Consider the following 21,511-nt stretch of genomic DNA (forward strand, 5'->3'; position numbering starts at 1 on the left):
ACTACCATAAAGGATTCTGCAACATCTGCTGCACTCAAGAAGAGCAAACTGCTAGAAAAGGAAGATGGTAATAGGCACCAAAGGCAAAATTTTAATCACGGTGCAATCCCACAGCCATCAAAAATACGGTTCTTACTGCATTAATTTAAGCATGATCCTCATGAAAGGACTAACTGACAACATCAGTAAGAACTCTGATGGGCACTGTTTGCTGTTCCCAGGTCACACTACCTTGAAGTCCAGAGTCTTCCAGCTGTTCACTGTGTGAAGAAAACATCTCTTCCTATGTGTATCGTCACGCAAATTTGTACCAAAATCTCTTCTTGCAGTTGACAATCTATACCTTTGGGTTCATTATTTACACACTTTCCATGGTCCCATTTAAGCTGTTAATGCCCTGAATAACTATCCTGTCATAGGATTAAGATGGTGACTTGAACTGACACAGGTTGATGTTACTCTGCAAACCATAAGCCCTACTTCTCTAACTAGGTTTTCTTTGAGACACTTATCAGGAGGGCAGAAAGACTTGTTGATTTTATTAATTTTTAATACAACTATCCACATTTCTATTTAATATCTTTCTATAGCCTTTAGATATTATTTTTTTTATTATTATTCATTCCTGTGTTTTAGCTGGATGCTTCAGAAGACCCCTGAAGCCATCAGAATCCTGTAGAACACCGGAGGGAAAACGAAGTTGGAGCTGCTTAGTGAAAGTTACAGGGAACACAATACACATACCTATTTACTTGAAACTTCAGGCAATGCTCCTTCTGTTAACTAAGTTTAGTTAAATTTACATTTTTTAGTGCGAGAAGGACAGTTTTCTATCCAGGATATAACAGATATTTGAAAGCACAGCTTAAATCAGAACAAAAGCAGTAGTCATTTCTGAACCAAAGTTCGATAAAATTTGCTATTTTAGTATCAAATACTTTTACATTTTTTCATGAGTTTAAATATTTTTACAAGAACTCATTAATCCTATAATAATTTTCACATAAGGATCACCTCACAAAAAACCTTGTGACATGCAAATCACCAGATTTCCCACAGCGACTATATATTTCTACACAGGTTTAAGATTTACATTTATATTTTACTGTAATGATCATTCTACATTACAGCTAATACACACTTGAACTACTTTATCCTATCAAGTTAATTCCTAAGTGGAACACATTCAAAAATAACCAACCACCAGAACCTTATCTGTTTTCTCCACAAGTGTGAAGACACATTTTTATTATTAGCCTCCTTTCAAGCCTTCAGCTTAGACACTTGAAACCTTGTTATAGAGAAAACGTATTTATTTTTAAGCATGTCACTGAGTGAAAAACCACAGAAGTAACTAACCCGTTTAGGTGACAGTCACCCACAGGGAACGTCACATGAGTAACGGAAACTTCTACTCTCAAGCTTCTCAAAATGTCATCACAGTTGGTAAGTCTGCTCCTGTGCAGTAAACTTAAGAAAGATAAACTCTTCCAGATAAATAACAGAATTGTAGGGGTTGGAAGGGACCTCCAGAGGTCACCGGGTCCAACGCCCCTGCCAACGCAGGTTCCCTAGGACAGACAACACCTAATGCATCTCCTGAATATTTTTTCCCCCCTGGGTGTTTCACTGTACAGTGCAGTAGCTTGCTTTACCCTTCAGCAGCATATAGATCCTTATTGCGGATGTCCTTAGGGTGACCACTGAAGGAGAAACCCTCCCCACTGCTGTGGGATGTCTCAACCCAGTGAGATCAAAAATAACTAACACCACCAGATACTGCACAATTGGGCATTCTGGCATCCAAATCAAATTCCTTACTTTGAATGTAAAGGTAAAAATGCAGAAAGCAAAATTCTTAGTCCCATGGATTTTGAACCATGTGGAGGATGGTAACATGTGCTGCCAACCTACTGGGGTACCAGTGTCTATGGGCAGCACTACTGTAAATGTGAGCAACGGAGGAGAAAAACACAGCGTCTCTTTACCATGTAGGGAACGTAGAATGAAAGGATAAACTCTCATTTTGACCCTGAAGAGGTAAAATACATCAAATACCCTCTTCAAAGACCTTGGAATAAATTTGCAACCCCAAAGTACTCCTTACATGGCAATTCTTTCAAAAAACCAGGAATAATGGCATTGGTGCTGCACCGTTCAGACTGAGCTTCCATCTGAGTGAACAAAGGACCTTCAGAGTAACAAGCAATACACACCCAGGCTATGAAAGAGCAAACAGCTTTCACTACCAATCTCTGCTTCCCCCTGGTGCAATGGAGAAGTTCTACCCAAAACTGTCATAATGTCACAGGCAAGCCTCCAAACCTTTCTGCTACCGCTGTGCAACATGAGACTGATCCTAAACCACAACATGAATGAGAACACAATCTCTTGATCTCCACATTCCACCCCTGCACTCATGACAAAGCCCACAGATCCTCTTCTTTCACAAACTACTATTTTTCTGGCTGCCAGTACCCCTTTTGAAGCACAAAGAATTAAGGAATAGATCTGTCTGTCCATCATAAACAGAGAGGGAGGTTTATAGCACACCTGCTCAGTGAGCTGCAGCTTCAGAAGCCACCATCGCACTAATGAGAGTGCAAGAGTTGTGGTAGTAAGAATAGTGTTTTTGAAATGACTGCGTTCTCTGCCTGTTCATGACAGATGAACATGTCAAAGCAGGCAGCCAGGCCAAGCTATTGCTTCAGAAGGGCTTTCTGGGGAACAACTTCACCCCTTGGACTGCTATTCTGGAACTGAGACTCAACCGTTGACTTGGAAGAGGACCTCAATGCCAACACCAGCTGACGAGCAGTAGCCGCAGAGGCTTTAATTAGTTCAGGACATTTTTTGTGGGGAACCCTACTGAGCTTATACCACAGCTGCAGATGAAACAGGCTGTGTAACATTATTTTTTTTTCCACTGCCACTTGCAGACTTCCCAGCCCCAGCTGCTACGAGGCAGACACGCTGCTTGCACACGGACAAATTCACTCCTGGGGCTACTCTAATGGTGTGAAGTATGTCCAAGCCTCCTTTTAATGATGACACACAAGATCTGTGACTCTTCTAAACCGTAACCGATGCAAACCGAATGCACAGTGCTTCCCAGCTGCAATGATGGAATCTCTGTTTTGGGTGGCTGCTTTTCCCACGTTAAGCTGTCACACAGATACTCATCTTTTACCTTCCAAGATCGCAACAAGAACCAGCACCAGGTTCATCAACCGACAGCGACGTTTCAAAATGCTCAGGGTTTTCACAGACTCTTGCCTCCTATTTTCCTGTCAGATCCTAGTTTGCTGCAGCAAACAGCAGCATGAATACATCCTCCTGAATGCTTGGAAACACTGTTTGTCCTTTATTGTAATGGTTGATAAAAACCACTGTCACATATTCAAACCTGAAGAGCAATTTTGTAGTGCTTCCTAGACACTATAATGTGTGCCTCTGGGAGGCTGGAGCAATCTTGCTCCATCTGAGAAGCTCGTCTTTATTAGAACCACACGCTGAGTCCTCAGCCATAGCTGAGAACAAACAAGAGCATGCCATAGAGGGAAAAAGACAAGAGGTACACACGTGTAACACTGCTTGAGGAATCTAGAGGACACCAAGAGACTCTGTGAGGACTGGCAGGATGGATTTTAACCATATGATGTTTCTTTTTTTATTATTTTTGTTCAATCCAATCTAAGTATTTTTCTAATATTTTACCCTTTGAAAAGAATTATGCCATACCAGAGGGCCCTGCAACAGCAGTGAAGTTATCGCTGCCCAAAAGTATTACGTGACGTGAAAGATTCAGGGTGAGGAAAGCGGCTCTTGCCCCTGACTTGGGCAAAGAGCACAGACACAGGAATGGGATCCTGTGTTCTGCCTGTCACTTCACAGCGTACTCTGGTGGTTAATCATCGGGATGCCTGCAAATGAACACTTAAGTATCACTGCATGAACAGTTTTTCACTGAATGCTTATAAACTTAAAGCAGAAGTTGAGAGGTGAATAACCTTAGTATATATAATCAGAAAATCAATAAAGTAGTGAACCATAAACATGTTTTAAATCTATTTTCAGAAGGCACTGATAAGACTGTAGTCAAAACAGTTACCTATACATTTACTGTTTAAAAACCTGCTGGTTTTAGCCTAGCTTACAAACTAGAAGAGAACAAGGGTCTAAAAAAAAAGAAAAGAAAAAAAAATAAATCTTTGCTTCTAAAAGGAACATTTGAAAAGAAACAGAAAGTGGAACAGGTTGAAGCTGACCAGAAGGCTACCCTTGAGCAGCCTCGTCTTCCTCCCAACCACAGAGCATGTTACCATACTAGTATCAGTATACACCATCAGAAGAACCAAGTATGGCCACACCACAACACCACGTGGCGATCCCCAGGCCAGCCCAAAACGAGCCATCTGCAGCAGCACAAGAATAGCCACACTTCTGTGGTGTTCAATGCATGGCTGACTGAACTGATGTGGTGTGCTGCTCCCAGGACTCACGCTAAGATGTTGAACCAAGCTGCTCTGTGGCACGCTGACATAGAAGCTCATTTGTTTTACCATACTGTACTGCATAATATTGTTATGCACAGAAGTCTGACCTGTTCAATACATACTTCACTCTTTTTCCCTCCCTTCAGTTGTACCACACAGCACCAACGTACACACCTTCATTACCCTCCTGACGCCCTCACACAGAGTTCAGCCTCACAGGTTACACAAGCAGAGGAGCACAGCATTCCCTGCTTGCCTTGGGGACTTTCTAACAGATTGCTAGCACGGCACCACAAGGTTCACAGAGAGGTAAAAGCGTAAGTTGCATTAGCAGAAATGCTTACATGCAAGTTCAAAGGACTCTACTCCCTACTACTACATGAAGTAGTTTGTGTGTAGTAGGCAAAGCAGTATTTTCCAGATGCAGCAAGAGAATAAGCTTTAAAAACATGGACTTAGGTTTTACCTTAATAAAATAGCTCTAATAGGCTTTCTACTATTCTCACATGCAGTATGGCATATAGCATGAAGAAATTCAGGAGGGGATATTACAATGACCGTAGAAAAGTTTGGCATTGGTCTCACAGCTTTAAATTGTTGGAAAGCCCTCAGTGTCTTATAACAGAAAACCTTCTGCATATCATACTTTGCTCCTCAGATGCAGCATGTTGGAGAACAAGCAGCAAATGCAGTTAAGCAGCACTACAGTAAATCAAACAGCCAGCCCAGTGACAATCTTCATGCACTCACACTAAAGCGTTCCAGGAAGTGGAACTTCATGGAAGTGGAGTTGCTGGGAGACTCAAACACAAGAAACCAGCCTCTGTCACTCCAGCCCACCTCTCAAGCCTTTCTTCAAAGCCAGGTAGAGCAGCTCACTACCTGAACACACTGCAATGTTGTTTTACAAGTCAAGAGTAGGTTAGCATCTTGCTACACGTATGCCCATGCTGTGCTTCCAACTATCCAGAGTAATTGGCTTTTTTTCCCCAGGGCACACAAGCTCTTCCATTAGTCCAGATAACAGAAACAGATTCCCTTAACAAGGGCAAACAGTCTTTGTCCTTTTAAATGGTGTTCTTCCTTGCTTCCTGACTTCCGTATTTCTCATAGTTCTACCAAGTATGTTTATTTTTAAACCTCCTCATCCAAAATTGTGTGTGTCATGCACCTAGTAGGTGTGTCAAAAGCTCTCCACAGTGTCATTACCCACTACACCTGATACTGCCTGTCAGGAGCTCAGCAGATCCCTGCCAGCAAAGGACCTACTTGTCGGAATGGCTCACGTGCACCTGGGGTCAGGCGGTTTGTTTGCTGGAGGAGTTTGTTTCACGTACCTGTTTCTTACAGTGTCACCTTTCAAGAGCCCCTCTGCCCACGCATGTGGTTTTTACGAGCACTGAACAGAAGCAGGAGGGAGGATTTATACCAGGAACCTCTTAAACTAGGATAAAAAAATATTGAAGAAACACTTTATGTCAGAACTCAACCACAGTGCTCAAAGTCATGAGATATCTCCTTAAAAGGCACAGGGACAAGGTCAAGGACTTGGCTACACAGGTCCAGCTATTTAACCACTATTTATGAGGAAGTCTAACTTCTGAAGTGGCCAAACTTGGGAGTAACACCTGAAGCTCAATCTCTGATAAAGACCTTTCAAGATTTGAATATCCCGTGGATGAAGATGTCATTCACCTCACTGAACTACAGAACCAGAATGTGAAATGAGCTTTTCTGAGTAGCCACGTACCATAGTGTAGCCACGTATCATGGAGTAGCATCCCCTGCCATCCACAGGCCAGAGATGATCCATAAAGTTAGCTAGGGGTAAGCAATACAAAAATAGTTTATACTTGTTAATGGCTTTGAAAAATATTGTTTGTTCAGCACAGCACAGGGGATATTAGCAGAAATGAAATGAAGCCACCAACCAGGCAAAGATCTGCGTGTCAAAAAGAGCCAAAGGCTCTATCTATGGCTACATCTAGATGATGGTTTTTAGGGTCGTTCTATCAACTTGAATCTAAATAATGCACCAACAACCTTACCCTGAATGAAGAACAGCAACAATCAGGACAGCTACAGTATATAAGTGGACTTCAGAAAGGTTTAGGTGAGTTAAAAACTTAACAAGGCAAGTCAGCAGTAGTATGTCAGGGACATCTTACAATACAAAACTAAAACGCATTCAGAGTAAGTGAACCTGATGGTATCCTCTGTCTAGAAATCTGGGAATGCAGGAACCTGCACAAACAGATGCATAGCTGAACTCCTTCTACTGATGAAATTAACACACTTGAGGTTTTCATTTGCTTGCTAGCACTGGAGATTTGTTCATGGATGCAGCCAAAGACTTTCCCAAATAAATGTTCTAAATAGTGCCTGAAGGAAGCCAGCGTGTTTCTCTCCCACATTTTCCAGAAACACAACATCAGCACCCTGCTAAGTGACATCGATCCACCAAAGTTCAGTCACTTTTTCTGCCACATTTTGTCATGTTAAGTGTTTGGAATATTAAAGAATAACTTAACTTTTAACAAGCACACAGGGTTTTAATTATAAGCTGTCTTCTCTTAAGCACCCACAGTTACCACGTCTGGGACATAACGAAAGACAGAACTGAGTACAGGGTCAATCGAAGTTCCATGAATTTTTACAACAAGAGGAATAATGTATGAAGAAAATTCCCCAATCCTAACATACTAATTAAATTATTATACATGATGAGGATCAAAGACCAGTTTAAAAACACATATTTAGCAAACAGCTTGAAAATACTTTACTCATGTCAGTTTCCTTATAGTTTAAAAGAAGAGCTTTGCTTTCATCAAAATATCGAGACATGAGAGAGGCAGCCTAGAAACACCAAGAAGACAGGATTCAAGAATGGGAAAAGGGGATTAATGGAGTATCAGTCAAAAAGAGGTAGGCTTTGCAGGACACTGATTACAAATCAGATGTACATACTGCATCAAATAAAAACATAAGGATTCTTGACTCATTTAGACCTCTAATGACAACCCAGACAATCTTTATATTGCTTCCACAATCTGCTGGTATTACATAATACAGTCCACTGTAATTTATTTTGGTTTATTCTAAAATTAGTGGAAGAAATAAAAAACAAAGAATTGAAAGAACATGGACAATAGTATCCTCATCCAGGAGTCTATCACCCTTCGTTAGATTAATATTACCAGATGGAGCAAAAAGTTTACAACCAGCTGCAACAGCTGCCACTAAGAGCCACTGGTTACTTACTGTCTTATCTCTTTTAGAAAAATATGAGATGCAATTTCAAGAATTAGCTAATCAGGAGAATTTACAAGCACCAAAATACTCCAAATGAATCTATTAGGTTCTGATAAGAAGTTTCAACATCTAAACCAAGTGTTTTTTTTAAAAAGTGAGGAAGCCAAACCCAGACTTCCTTCTAGAAAACTAGGTCCAATGGGTCTCCGGCACCCTTGTTAAAACACTGGCTTGTTTTACAGCCCAGTAAAACCCACAATACTAAAATCTGCTAGAGCTCTTGCCTCACTTGTTTGTTTTGCCATTGCTAAAGAGAATTCTGCAGAAGGGAGTGAAAAAAAAGGCAAAAAGAATACAGTAATCTCTTGACATTTTTACTACTGCATAGATATGCCAAAGTGCTAAAAGCCCTAATCTACTCAAAATATAATCAGCAACTGGGTCACTATTTAAAAGAATGTAAGATACACATGGTTAAAGAGAGCTTGGCCATTACCAAGTCTTACCAAATGGCACTGTGGTATGGACTGAACCAAACTGCATGGATGTTAACAAGCCTGACAGAGATGGCACACCAGGCTACAGGAGCCTCCAGTCTAACAAGGCAAGATCATTCTTACCACTGCTGAACTAGGTGCACAGCTATTTTATCTGGGGTCTCTGACAGCACTCCATTTACCCACCAACTGTGCCCCAACATTTGTTACTGCTCTTCTGTCAGAGGTTACCACTCCCAAGACCTGGGGACAGCACAGAACATGGACTCTTACTTCCCCGATACAACAGCAGGCAGCTGGGTTTGTGCTCACCTTCATTAACTGCCTGAACCACCAGATTCTGCACATCAGTGACCAAACTCCACCTAAATGCTGCTGCAGTAGGAAACACTTTTGCTCCAAAGGCTGAAACAAAGGTCTGAGGGCACAGGGACATCTTAAACTACCAGAGTTACGTGCTAGAGGGGCATGCATCACTGCCACCAAAATCCCTGCCTCTACCAGAGTTTGTCAGTGCACCTGTATCAGTCAAGTCTCACTGTGAAAAACTGCTTCAGGTCAACAGGCGACTTGAGAAAGAGCACACACTGTTGTACCAGTTTCCCAGAGGAGAAAAATTTTAAAAAAAGATAAAACATTGACTTTTTGCAGAATGGCATCTTCTCTAGGTTTTTCTCCTAGCATAAATATGTTTCTTATGACTAAAATTTTCCACTCATCCTTTTGATGGGCCTACACTGGAAACACTTTTAAATACTGACTGTCACTTTCCATCCATCCAGCCCAGCGGGGGTACTTTTGTCCCCACGTTCTTTCTCACATAATTGTACACAGACACACACCACTGAAAGGTTATTCTACAGTGTCTATTATGGAGGCAAGGGGGGTGCGTGTGGAATCTTTAAAAAAAAACCCAGATCCATCTGCAAAAATACTCTCCCCTCCCATTCGGATGGCTCAAACTGAATACAGCTACAGCTAACACCCCTTCTCAAGTGCCAGGCTTACTCCTCCCTAGAGGGAAGGCGATTTCACACTCAGATTTGGCCTTCCTTGGAAGTTAGCCAGCGAAGTTCAGGCGATCATTTGCCAGCTCTGCAGCCCGCAGCGCCAAAGTCCTCGCCACAGCCGGGCCAGCTCCTCCCGCCGCTTCTCACCGCGGCACCTCCTTTGTCCCGCACGCAGGCTCGAACCCCGAACGCCTGCGAAGCCCGCTCAGGCAGCGCTGGCGTAGGAAGCGATTTACGTTCGCTGCACGCAGAAACACGAAGTTAAACCGGGCAAGAAACGCATCCACCCTCCAGTCTGCCTTCCCGATAAAGCGGCTGGGAAAAAAACCAGGAGTCTTCCTTGCCGTTCGCACGTTACAAAACAAGGTAGAACATAAAGAGCTTTCCCTCCGCTCTGACACACACCTGCCTGTTCGTTCGCACACACAGGCGCGGAGCGGGGGCAGCCGTGCCGGGAGCGGAGCGCACCGCGCCGCCCGGGTACAGCCCCCGCCGCCGGCCGGAGCGGGCAGCTCAGCCCGTGAAGCGAAGCTCGTGAGGCGAAGCCCCCCCCCCCGCCCCCCGAGCGCTGCCGAAGGCGCCGCCGGGACCGGCGCGACGGCTCCTCCTCTGCCGGCAGCGCCGGTCCCGGCTCCGCGCCCGCAGCGGGAGAGGCGGTAAAGCCCGAGTTTGAAAGTCAAGCCGAGGCCAGGCCGCGGCCGCGGGGAAAGGGGGGAGCGAGGCCAGCGGCCCCTTCCCGGGGGGAGGCGGCGGCAGCGCCGCGCCCAGGCCGGGCGGTGGGAGCGACCCCGTGCGCCCCCCCCCCCCCGCGCTCCGCGGCGCCCACAGAGGTCACGGCGGCGCCCCCCGCCCCGGCAGCGCGTCCCCGTCCGGTCCCCAGGCAGAGAGGGCCGGGCCACCCTCCGCGGGGGAGACGCCGACACACCCCTCGCCGCCGCCCTCCCCCAGCTCCGTCCTTCTCGGGCTGCGGTGGGGCCGGTACTCACAGAGCCCGTTGGAGCCGGTGCTGGTAAACATGGCGGCGGGCCGGGCCGCGCCGGGCCGGCCCAGCCGCGGCGGGTGCCGCTGGCGGAACCCCCAGAGGCCGGGCAGACCCCGAGGAACCGCGGCGGACCAGGACCGGCGCGGCTAAGGCGGCCGCGATGGGCCAAACGCCGCCGTCAGCCGGGCAACCGGCGCCCCCTGCCGGGCCCGCCGGGCGGGGCGAGGAGGGGGGAGGCGGCGGGGACCCACCGGCCCCCCCACCTTCGCCCCGCCCGGCGAGCTGGCTGCCAGGGAGCGGGCTCGTCACCGGCTGAACTCAGCGCTACACGGCGAAGCTTACACGAGACCGTATAGATGGCATACATTCTGTGAGTTAACCCGCGGTAAGGCGGGGGGCAACGGGCAGGTTCTGGTGACTGGCCCTGTCAGAGGCCGCTCGCAGGCCTTGAGGCGCAGGGAAGGGCCCCAAAGCTGGGCTGTAGCTACACAAGGATAAAGCCTCTACATACGTCGTGTGTAACTACTTATGTCTTTAAAAATACGATTTAAATTTGAGATTTGGAAGTGCCTTAGGCGGAGCTTGGCTCCTCACGCCTTGGGAAACTGCAACGCCCGAGGCTCTCCCTAAGTTTGGGAGCCCGCAAGGGCAGCGCCTGCTTAGGACCTGTGGGTAAGCCGTCATTACGGCTAAGGGAGGCTCAGGTGGTACGTTCGGTGGCTTTTCAGGTGATCAAGTGAAGGTGTCGACTTTAGGGTGAAGTCAGCTGCTCCCGCCGGCTGCTTTGAACTGATCCCCGCTAGCTGTAATGGTAAGGCAGGGAGCTTTCTGACAGTGTGGTAGACACCAGGAGTAAGGTGAATGAAATGCCTGGTTGCATCCAGGCATGGCATAATAAGGCCGAGATTCTTCAGTGTCATTCAATGGCATTTTTAAGTCCATAGAGTTGTTTAGGTTGGAAAAGACCTTTAAGATCAAGTCCCAACTGTTAACCCCACACTGCCAAGTCCAACAACTAACCCACGCCCCTAAGCACCACATCTACCTGTCTTTTCGATACCTCCAGCAGTGGTCACTGAACCACTTCCCTGGGCCCCCATTCCAGTGCTGGATTAACATTCTCAGTGAACAGATTTTTCCTAACATCCAATCTTAACCTCCCCTGGCACAACTTAAGGCTTGTAACTTGGGAGAAGAGACCAGCCCCTCACCTGGATACAACCTCCTTTCAGGTAGTTATAGAGAGCAATAAAGTCTCCCCTCAGCCTCCTCTTCTCTGGGCTGAACAATCCCACTTCCCTCTGCCAGTCCTCATGAGACTTGTGCTCTAGACCCTTCCCCAGCCCTGCAGCCCTTCTTTGGACACACATTAGCACCTCATTCTCCTTGTAGTGAGGAGCCCAAAGCTGAACAGAGTGTTCAAGGTGCCATGTAGAAATCAGAGTTTACTGAAATAAGCCATGCTATGCACTTGAAACGTGATGGGGCACTGCTTTGTGTCACAGACATGAACGTCAGGAAGAAGCAGTACAAGGCCTCTGTGCTGTGTGTTTGTGCACTTGGCAGAACTAAACACCTCAAAGTCATGTTTGATGTGCCACACTACAAGACTGAGAACAAAGTGTCCCTCTGGAACTGGAGAATGTGACTTGTCAGGTAGGTAACAATTTTTAAACGGGCAACAAATAATAAAAACTTTTTAGGCAAGTCATAAACTTGTTATATTCTTACTTCTTACATAACACTACACATGAATATGCCTTTTAATACTTACATTCAGATATGATGCTTGTGAATTTGAAGGTCCTGTATCTTTGTAAACAAAATCTCTCAGCACTGCCAAGGGGACATAAAAAGACGTTATTGCTTGGGTCCAGAAAGACTTAAGCAAAGCTCAGTGTATGTCCAGCTCTCAGAAGTAATTTCAGATTCCTGTTGCTCCCTTGTCCTCTCTGTATCGGGCCCGCAGTCAGGCAGGTGTGAATGGGATTCAGAGTCAGCTCCCAGGGCAGGAGCTATGTCTAAACTAGCCAGAAGGAAGAACCAAAATGATGGTGCATCGAAAATCCTGACCCTCACCCAGGCTGAGGTTCGTTCCTCAGCAAAGAATCCAAATTGGATTCACAGCACGAAGCCCATCAGGTATGGTGTGTCTTTGGCTACAGGCAGCTGGCTTACTCTTTGCTGTTAAAACACAGCTGGAAGAACTGATTTGCTACAGAAATTCTCCTTCCTTTCAAATGCAAATGGCTCTCTGGCTGCTGTGCCTTACATCTGCAAATGCTGCTTTGCCAGTATGGTTATGGTGCTGAATGTGCATAACCCTAAGTCAGTCACCGGCATCCCCCATTTCTAAGGAAAAGGAAGGTAAATAATGAGGTGCAAAGCATGTAAAAAAAAAAAAAAACCCAAGTGTAATTCCAGTGTGAAACCTCATTATGAAAAGCTTGAGGGCCTCCTGAAGCTTTAGGGTCCTAATGAGGTACTTACGGATTAATTAATCACCATTTTGGACTTTTTTGACTATCCTCCACTTAAGGTAATTAAGCCTTTTTGTGGATCTGGCTTTCATATAGGTGAGGATAAAACCTGAAAACTTTTCCAGCATTGCCTGTGTAAGAGGCTTAGGATTGCTGCTTTAATGCTGCAGATAACGCTGGCTTTTATTTCTTTTCCACAGTCACACAGTGAAACCGAGTGACAGAACAGTCATTAATTTAGAGGTTTACAGTCCTGATAGCCAAGAACCTCCTCTTCTTCTTCTCTTCTATAAACTCGGTTTTGAAGATTTCCCAAGATTGATGTGCTGCAAGGTAATCATATTAGAGGGATTCTTCTCTGCAACGCTGAGTGCTGGAATTGGATTGAAGTCAGAAGCATTAAACATACTAGAGCCTTACACATGTAAGCTTTGCTGAATAAGAATGCATTTGGGCAAATATTTAACGCCTATTTTGAACTGGACTTGTTACAGATACTGCAAAATTGAGTGACTAGCAATAGTTGGCAAACTTCTCCCAGCAATAGCCTGGAGAAGAGGAGGCAGAGGGGAGACCTTATCACCGCCTACAATTACCTGAAATTATAGGATGTAGAGAGGTGGGCGATGGTCTCTTCAGCCAGGGGACAGGAGATAGGACAAGGGGAAATGGCACAAAGCTGTGCCAGGGCAGGGTCAGTTTAGATCTTAGGAAAAAGTTCTTCACTGAAAGAGTTGTCTGGAACAGGCTGCCCAGGGAGAGGGTTGAGTCACATTCCCTGGATGAGTTTAAAAGATGGGTAGATGAGGTGCTTAGGGATATGGTTTAGCTTGGGACAGGAACGGTTGACCTTGATGATCTTAAAGGTCTTTTCCAACCTTTGTGATTCTGTGTAATATACCAAGGTACTGGCAGATCTGTCAGTACTGCTGGGATATAGGGGGCTGGCTCTGAATTTACTTCCGTTACCTTACTTAAGTATATCCATATTTATTACTGAGTCTATGAAGCATCTAATGATATCTTGCATTTTTAAAAAGATTTATCAAGTCAGTCTTTCTGTCATTAAATCAGATGAGATACAGTATGTGCTTCTGGGAAGCTACATACACCACACTAACAACTATAGTTTCCCATACTGATTGAGTGGTAGAGGAAATGTAAGTTTCCTGCTCAGATACAGTGCCAAGAGGAGGCTTTTTATCCTCAAACCGTCAGTGTCAACTGGTGCCTTGTCATAAGAATCACACATATGATTTGTGGTATTTAAATATACAGCCTTGTCCACTTTGGAGTTAAATGAAGTCATCGGTCCTCATGCTTGCCTTGGAACATATCCCAGAATAGGAAAGCTAGCACTTATCTACTAATCTACTAATCTACTCAGAACAAGCTTAGAAGGCTTTGACACTGCTCAAATGTCAGCTTAAGTATCTCCATTTGTTTATTACATCTAGTTAGCGAGGTCAATTTGGTATGTTCAAAATAAAGTTATTCCAATTTCCTGCTCCAGAGAAAGTCCCAGGAGACTGGATTTTATATTTCTAACTGTTCTCTAACACGATTAGGTTGCTTTCTTCTCTGAACTTGTGATGTCTTTTGAACCAACTCTTAATTACTAATTAATCTCTAACAGCCAGACGTTCCCCTGCCATATAGAATGAAGGATAGCGGCAAAGCGAAAGAGGGTGGAAAGGTAACACCTGGCTCCAGCATATTCTGTTGTAACTCGCTGTGGCTTAATGATTCTGCAGGTTAATGGCAGGTAGTCTGTGTCTCTCTGATGTCTGGGGTTTCTGTGGCACTCAGAGGAGCACCCACAGCTATTGCAGTTACCCAAAATATCATCAGGCACCTGAAACGTTGAACTGAAGGATTTAAGTAACTTCTCCCTACGGTTTCCAACCCTTGTGTTCAGTTTCAGAGGACTGGAAAGAAGCAAGCTGTGTGCCACACATACCCTAGCGAGGCGGCTTCTGTGGCAGCTTGGCTTGCTGATAGCAGTTTGCATGGGAACGGAGGAAGGGCAGAAGGCAGAGATTCACTGGGTGGAAATCAGCCCGGTGGGGCCTGTGCCTTTCCAAAATGAGAGGATTTTCTCGCTCCCTCAGAAGTGAATCAAGCTCTGCGCTGCAGCAGACCTGCTGTTCCCTTAGACTGCGCTGGGTTCATTTTGTTATGCAGATTTTGGGTTTTTCACTGTAGCAAGAAGATGCAGAACATTTTTTAGGTTGGTTCTTTTCGTGTAGAGCTGGTAAGCTTACAGTTAATGTGAAGAGCAACCGAGTGGCTAAAGGAAGAACTTGTAGGTTTTAGAGCTCCTTAAGCTCTAAAAAAGTGTGCAACAGAAGGCAATCTAGTGGAAAAAAATTACAAGAGTGCTTGTTTTATTCTGGATTTTTTTGTTAGTTTGGGGGGGGGGGTTGCAACTGATTTTTGTGTTACAAAGAAATGTTCAGAAGTGTTCCATTTCTTTCAGTTCTGCCATAAATTTTTTTCCACAAAAATTTAAACACCATGTTGAACCCAAACTCCCTATCAATGTGAAGTAATAGAAGTATGTGGGTAACCATTGCCTCAGTAACTCAAACATAATTCAACCATCACCACCGTGTTTTTCAGCTGGAACCCCAGAATGGGCGGTGATCACGATGCAGACTGCTTAAGGGCCACCTGCAGCCGCAAGCTCCCGCTCTTTGCATTGCTCATTGCCATCACCAGCCAGGCCCTTTCCTGCCTACTTCACTGCCAGGTGAGTCCTTCTTAACCACCTTCCAACAACCATCTCTGTTTTGTCACTAGAAACCCGCTGCACCTGCCACCTTCTAGATTCCTGCCTTGCCCCTCCCATGTGAGTGACGGGAGGACAACAAATGGTGCAGAACTTCCTGCAGACAGCGCGTGGAGGAAGTGCAAGAAACAAAAGTTCCTACCTGGACCAGTGGAGGCAGCCTTGCTCTCTTCTTTGCATTGCATCTCTGTGGGCTGAACATACATGCTGTTAGTTTTACACGGGAAGTCTGAACCATTGCTTCCCTTTTAACAGCGGGATCCTAAGCGCTAACACCAACGTGTACCCAGATGTTGGCATCTCTACATTCAGGGGCAGCACCAAGCTCTTGATCAGCAGCTTTGTCTCTAAATACTTGTAAAACACTCCCTTAAAGTTGTTGTCCTTAAGTTCTCTGCCACTGGAGCCAGGCTATTTATGTCAATGAAGGCTGGTATCAGTGAGAAGCAAGAACACGTGGTAGCATAACCAGGAATCAGATCCTCATGCAAACGTGTCAGGGAAAAAAAGATAGGCAAATTGATTCCAGTGTTTCTTAATTGGTGATTCTGATCTCAGTTTTTATGTTTGATGTTCTGTGTTCATGTTCCTTTTGACTTAGGTGAGACCTCATGCTTGTGCCAATTAAAAAGACACTGGTTCAGCTGCCCTTGGCTGAGCGGCTGCCACTGGACTGGAGATGGCTCATCCGACGGGCGTTAATTTGCTCCAAGGTGAATTGCAAAACGTCAGCAGGCTTCAATGAAAGGATGAGATTTAAGCACAGTGCTCAGACGACCCAATTCAGGAATACATTAGGGCGTAACGCTATATTATGCTGCATTATGTATAGCACTGCATAATGCAACATACTTTGCATATCTGTGCTCATTTATGCACACCAGAGATCAAGCACAAGCCACCCATTTCAGACTGAATTTATGTCAGAGAGTACCTTTGTGATGGGGAGCGCATGCTAAATTACCCAAGAGAACTGTCAGTGACAGGGAGAAACTTAAGCCTTTAAGATGCAGAAACAGAGTTGCATTGTTCCATACAGGTATGGCCATGCTGAAATTGTTCACTTTGGAAAATTAGATTTCAGAAGATATTTATAGGGCTATTCAAAGGATTTATTTTTTATTTTTCCTCACTGATACCTGTCTATATTTCACAGATCTCTTCCTCCTCTTGCTTCACGTCTGCATTGTAGTCCTATCCGTGTATCTCCACACAGTGCAAAGGTTGTCAAACGCTCCTGTTTACACTCAGGGGCAAATCTGTGTTTAAGGGAATAAGTGGCCACCCACATCTTGATGTTATCAGGTCTGAAGTGCAACACTACTAAGAGATGAAAAAAACACGATAAAGCTGTAAGCAGTGCTTCTCCCCCAATGACATCATCTTATTTGCATTTGACTTAAACTCAAGCATGAAGGAATAGCCTTGTCTTTTTTTTCTTCCAGCTCTAATTACCCATACCAGAGGATGTGTTCATGTAGTTTTATTGAAACACAATGATCCCTCTGTGGAACTTGCAAAAAGTTGAAGGATGTTCGCCCCAGAAATGTACTTGCATGATATTTGCAATGGAAGTAGGTATGCTGCCAAGAAATTAGCATTCCTGAGGTTTCTCTTCTCCTCCAAAAATGTTAGTAATGGCAAAGGTATCTGCCAAAAATCTATATGATATAAAAGTGTAAAATTTAGCCCAGCTATGGCCTTTACTTTACCATCAGAAAACTAAACTGCTTTTCATTATTAGAAAGAGCAACTATTGCTAAAATAAAAAAATCAGTGTGTTGATAAATCACATTTAAATACAGAGGAGTGATTGGAAACACAGAAAATATGGATTATCACAATTACTCATGAGCCTCTGCTATACTTTTTTCCAGCACGGGCCATGTTCTGGTTGCTGCTACAAGCACTTTTACGTTAGGGAGATTTTAAAACTGAGGATTAGATCTAATCTAAAAGTGAAATATAAAATGAATTATATGTGAAAGCTGGCGTTCTTACTGTTCTTTGAGGTCCCTTCTCTGCATGTAGGAAGCATTCCTTGTTTGTCTCACTGAATGCAATTTAATATACTTCAGTGTAATTTTTTAATATACCACCATGTGCTTTGTAAGGTGGTGGTGGGGGCACTGCAGAAATCAGGGCTGGTTGTAGCAGAAATCACCCATGGCAAAGAAATCTTTCCTGGCATAAAGATGACGTTCTGGACCTGCTGTTTTGGGCTCTTCCTCACCTCACCCAGGTGGTGGGATGGTGCCATTTTTCTGGTCAGCCAGCACAATGCCGAGGGAGGTTTTCCACTGAGCTCCCAGGACGGACCTGACTGGAGAAACCAGAGAAGTGAGCGCGGACATATATGAGTGCCAGTGTAATTTTTGAAGAAAACACCAAAACTCCTGGATGCTGAAGCTTCCAGGGGATCTTTCTGTGCTGCCTTCAGCCTGGACAGACCAGCCTTGGCTCCATGCCTCCGTGCTCTCAAGCAGTTTGGTGGCTCCTCTCTAGCAAATGTGCCTGCGCCCAGGGGAAATGAGAGAGCAAGTGGGAATTCACTGGGAGAGGAGGAACTGGAAGGCTTTATTTGAAGGGGTGTGTAAAACACAACATTAAATCTTTTCTATTGTTACACAGACCTGCTGGAGTTCTTGCCACAGACTCTTCTGGGGGCATGGCCAGCTGGCTGTGCTGAGTGGCTGGAGTCCAGTGACATCCTACCTGCTGATATACTGATCTGGCAGCTGTGCTAAAGGTTGAGGTAAGGCCATTTTTGGCACTTGTCAAGAAATAACAAGGAAATACTAAATCAGCTCATACTAAAACTGAAGTTTAGTGGTTTGTCCCTACTGTAAAGTAAATCAGCAAGTTCTGCAAGTGGGAGAAAAATAAACCAGCAAAGTCCTTTGCACACACAAGTCACACATTCGCTGCAACATTTGTTCCTTAAGTACATATCAGTCTCTGAGTATAAATACAAGTACATATTTACAATGCAAGTCACATTACACAGGTGACAAGTATTAGTGCAAATATTGACTTAATGCACTGTCTATATACTACTGTTTAATGCTATTGTATATATACTGTATAAACATTGGCCAGGATGCTACTGTTGCTTAATTTTAGCAGTGAATGTATATTGAGAAGACAGTATCTTCAGCCATTTTCCTATGGCTTTCATTCCAGGTTTCAGTGCAGTTAGTCCTTCCACAACAGCATGGTTGGAGTCTCAGTAATAGATGGTTTGAACACATTATCCAGTCAACATGAGTGAGAACTGGTATGTTTGCACATACAGGAGAAGCAGCTCGCAAGCTGAATTCGGTACCTGTGATCTTGCTGGCAACAGGTATGTTTGGGGGGCAGAAATTAAGCCTTTGTATTTCAATGTCTTACAAAGCCCAGAAATTTTGCTTATCTGTAGGTAAACTGTTTTCTTTGAAGGTCACTGTGTAAAAAAGATAAGACACTCTCAAGGTAAAACACCAATTTGGAGCTTAAGTACCTGCCTTTGATGTAACCCTTGAGATGTGTCAGTACATGACACTGTAAAACAGGAAGGAAAAAAACCCCACCTGCAATCAGAAAGAGCATGACCGCCCCAGATGTTTTATGGCCTGACTCAGAGCTCCCTGAATTCAACAGCAAGAGTCCTGTTGTGTTTTCAGCGGGGTTTGGCTCGGATGGGTGCACTTTAAACTTCCAAACCACAGTCAGTACAGCAGTGAGCCGGGGCAGATGGAAAGTGCCCGTCACAGCCGGGATGATTCAGGGAACAGATGGGCTCTGCTGAAACTCCTGCTTTGTTTTGAGAAGGGAGCAGGGGGATGCGTAGCTAATGTGGGGTGTGAGGCTGCCTTTGCTCCATGCTAATAGTGATGGCATGAAAGAAGATCTTAAGACGAGGTGAAGAAGAAGGAAGAGAGGCAGGGAGTGGTCCGAGGGGAAGGCTGGGTGGAATGTGCGGAATTAGCACGGGGTGGAGCAAGAGACAGGGGAAAAAACAGAGGCACGCTTGGGGTTAGGAGACTTGGCAGGTCTTAAACCTGCTACTGGCAGAGGAGAAATCCGTAAAAAGCTCTGAGGAGATGTGGTGAGGGGGCTTGACAAGAAAGGTAACACTAACAGGATGGAGCCCAGGTGGTCTGTGAACGGTGGGATGATGAGTTTAAAAAAGGAGGAAGAAAAAAAAAACAAAAAGAAAGCAAAAATGTGATAAAGATAGAAAAAGAAGAGTTGCTGAATTGACTTAAAGAATTCTGGTTGCCCTGTATATTCTATCTGCAGTCTCTTTTTCTGTAGGCTCCTGCAGCTAAAGGGGTTTCTGAGCTGCGCTGCCTAGCTGGCATGTCCTGTATGCTGAGTACCCCTCGTGTTCCACACAAGGTGCAACAGAGGTGCAAAAAGTGTTTTCCCTCTGCAAAATCCAAAATGTTACAGGACCTTGTGTGCATAGGCAGCACCCAGCAAACCCCTCCAAATCATGTGCAGATAAGAAACTTTTCCTGGGGAGTGCTTGCCAGTACATATTCTCTGTGCGTGCACATACACAACCACAGTGTGTACAGCCATAAAATCATGCAAGATGAACTAAGGAGGTGACAGCTAAAGAGGTCAGAGTTTAAAACATCATTTTATCTGATGTTGGTGCTTCTGTCATGGAAGGTGCTTACTGGAGACCTGTTCTGATTGTCAGCTGGCTGTTTCATAGAAATCAAAAGTAATGACACATGCAGAAAAAGCCCTATCATCGGTTTCAGTCTAAGAGAATGAACCCTTGCCTGATGTGAGCAGAAAATGGGAAGACATCTAATTGTGCTGTGTTGGAACAAATCCCAGTATAATTTAAAACTCAATTATAGAGACTTTGAACTGAAATTTGATGACTCATTGGTGTGTTGGCGATTACTACGAGCCCTCTTAAGGAACTATCAAAATTCTTTGCAAGTAAAAGGCTAATACTTTATAAATCCAGTGAGTGTGCAGCCTGGCTTCTCTTCTCTGAAAGAAGCTCAAGGAAGAAAAATCAGTATGTGGATGGCTTCATTCAAATGACGTTGCGTAACCACCTACAGTAAGAATTTAGGGTGAGGCCTGAGAAATACTTTATCGAGATGGAAAATTATAAAGGGTGTGTGTCTTTCACCACGTATTGTCTTTCTTCATTCTGCCTTGCTGATATAGTAACAGCCATGATGATCTTCTCAGACATGGCCATAATTAACAAGGCATTGGCCTGGATTCAACAGAAAGAGTATTTTGGGCCATTAAGAACAGAATTGAGGTCCAAATGAGTCGTAGATTACTCAGTGCTGAATGAAGACCTTCAAGAATTTAATTAGAGTGTGGGATAAAAAAACATAAATCAGGTAGACTTTCATAGCAGGCAGAGGTAAAGGTGGAGGCAGAGTCTTCTTGCTTTTTCCTGGCCTGCCAAATCCATCGGGAAAGCCTCACTATTCATGAGGAATCAACAAGGAATATTGTCAAAACCCAGGTGCCAAAGCTGTCTTGGCTAGCCTGCAGCAATTCTGATCCCTCTGTCATCACCCTGCCTGACTTTCCCACGGACCCAAGGCATGAAGGAGATGTGAATATATTTAAAGCAGCAATTTAGACAAGGAAAAAAACAGTACCTATGCAAGGAACTCTAGAGTTTGACCTGTCTAGCTGAGAAGACAATCGAACAACAGCTGTTCCTGCCTCCCACAAAGGTTTCCTGACCAATAACCCCACCCCTTAAGTCACAGTGTACAAATGAGTGTCTCTGTCTCCTGACCCAGGAGGAATTATTTTGTCTCCCTTGCTGTGAGAGTCCTCATCCTTTCGCCCAAGCGTGAGGGAGCTGGCTGCTATCGTGGCTCTCCCACAGGTTCTTTGCACACAGACCCAGCCTTTCCATCAGCCATACTGCTTTGTGGCAAGAGAGGAGCTTAATTAAATTAAGTGGGCTCCAAAGACTGTAATTGGAGGTGTGGCCTTGTTGTCTGTGTGACAAAACTGTCA

At 44.7% G+C, this 21,511-nt stretch overlaps 1 protein-coding gene across 1 annotated transcript in view; it reads right to left on the reverse strand.

Moving 5' to 3' along the window:
- The window catches only part of UBAC2 (UBA domain containing 2), a 106,337-nt gene extending 95,972 nt beyond the window's left edge, over positions 1-10,365 (reverse strand). Inside the window, exon 1 of the mRNA XM_084272165.1 lies at positions 10,242-10,365. Coding sequence (XP_084128291.1) covers positions 10,242-10,272 — 31 coding nt within the window. The 5' untranslated portion in view covers positions 10,273-10,365. The remainder of the gene's footprint in view (positions 1-10,241) is intronic.
- Between the last annotated feature and the right edge of the window lie 11,146 nt (positions 10,366-21,511).

The sequence above is a fragment of the Gallinula chloropus genome, assembly GCF_964237585.1.
Source record: "Gallinula chloropus genome assembly, chromosome: 1".
NCBI classification, from domain to species: Eukaryota; Metazoa; Chordata; class Aves; order Gruiformes; family Rallidae; genus Gallinula; species Gallinula chloropus.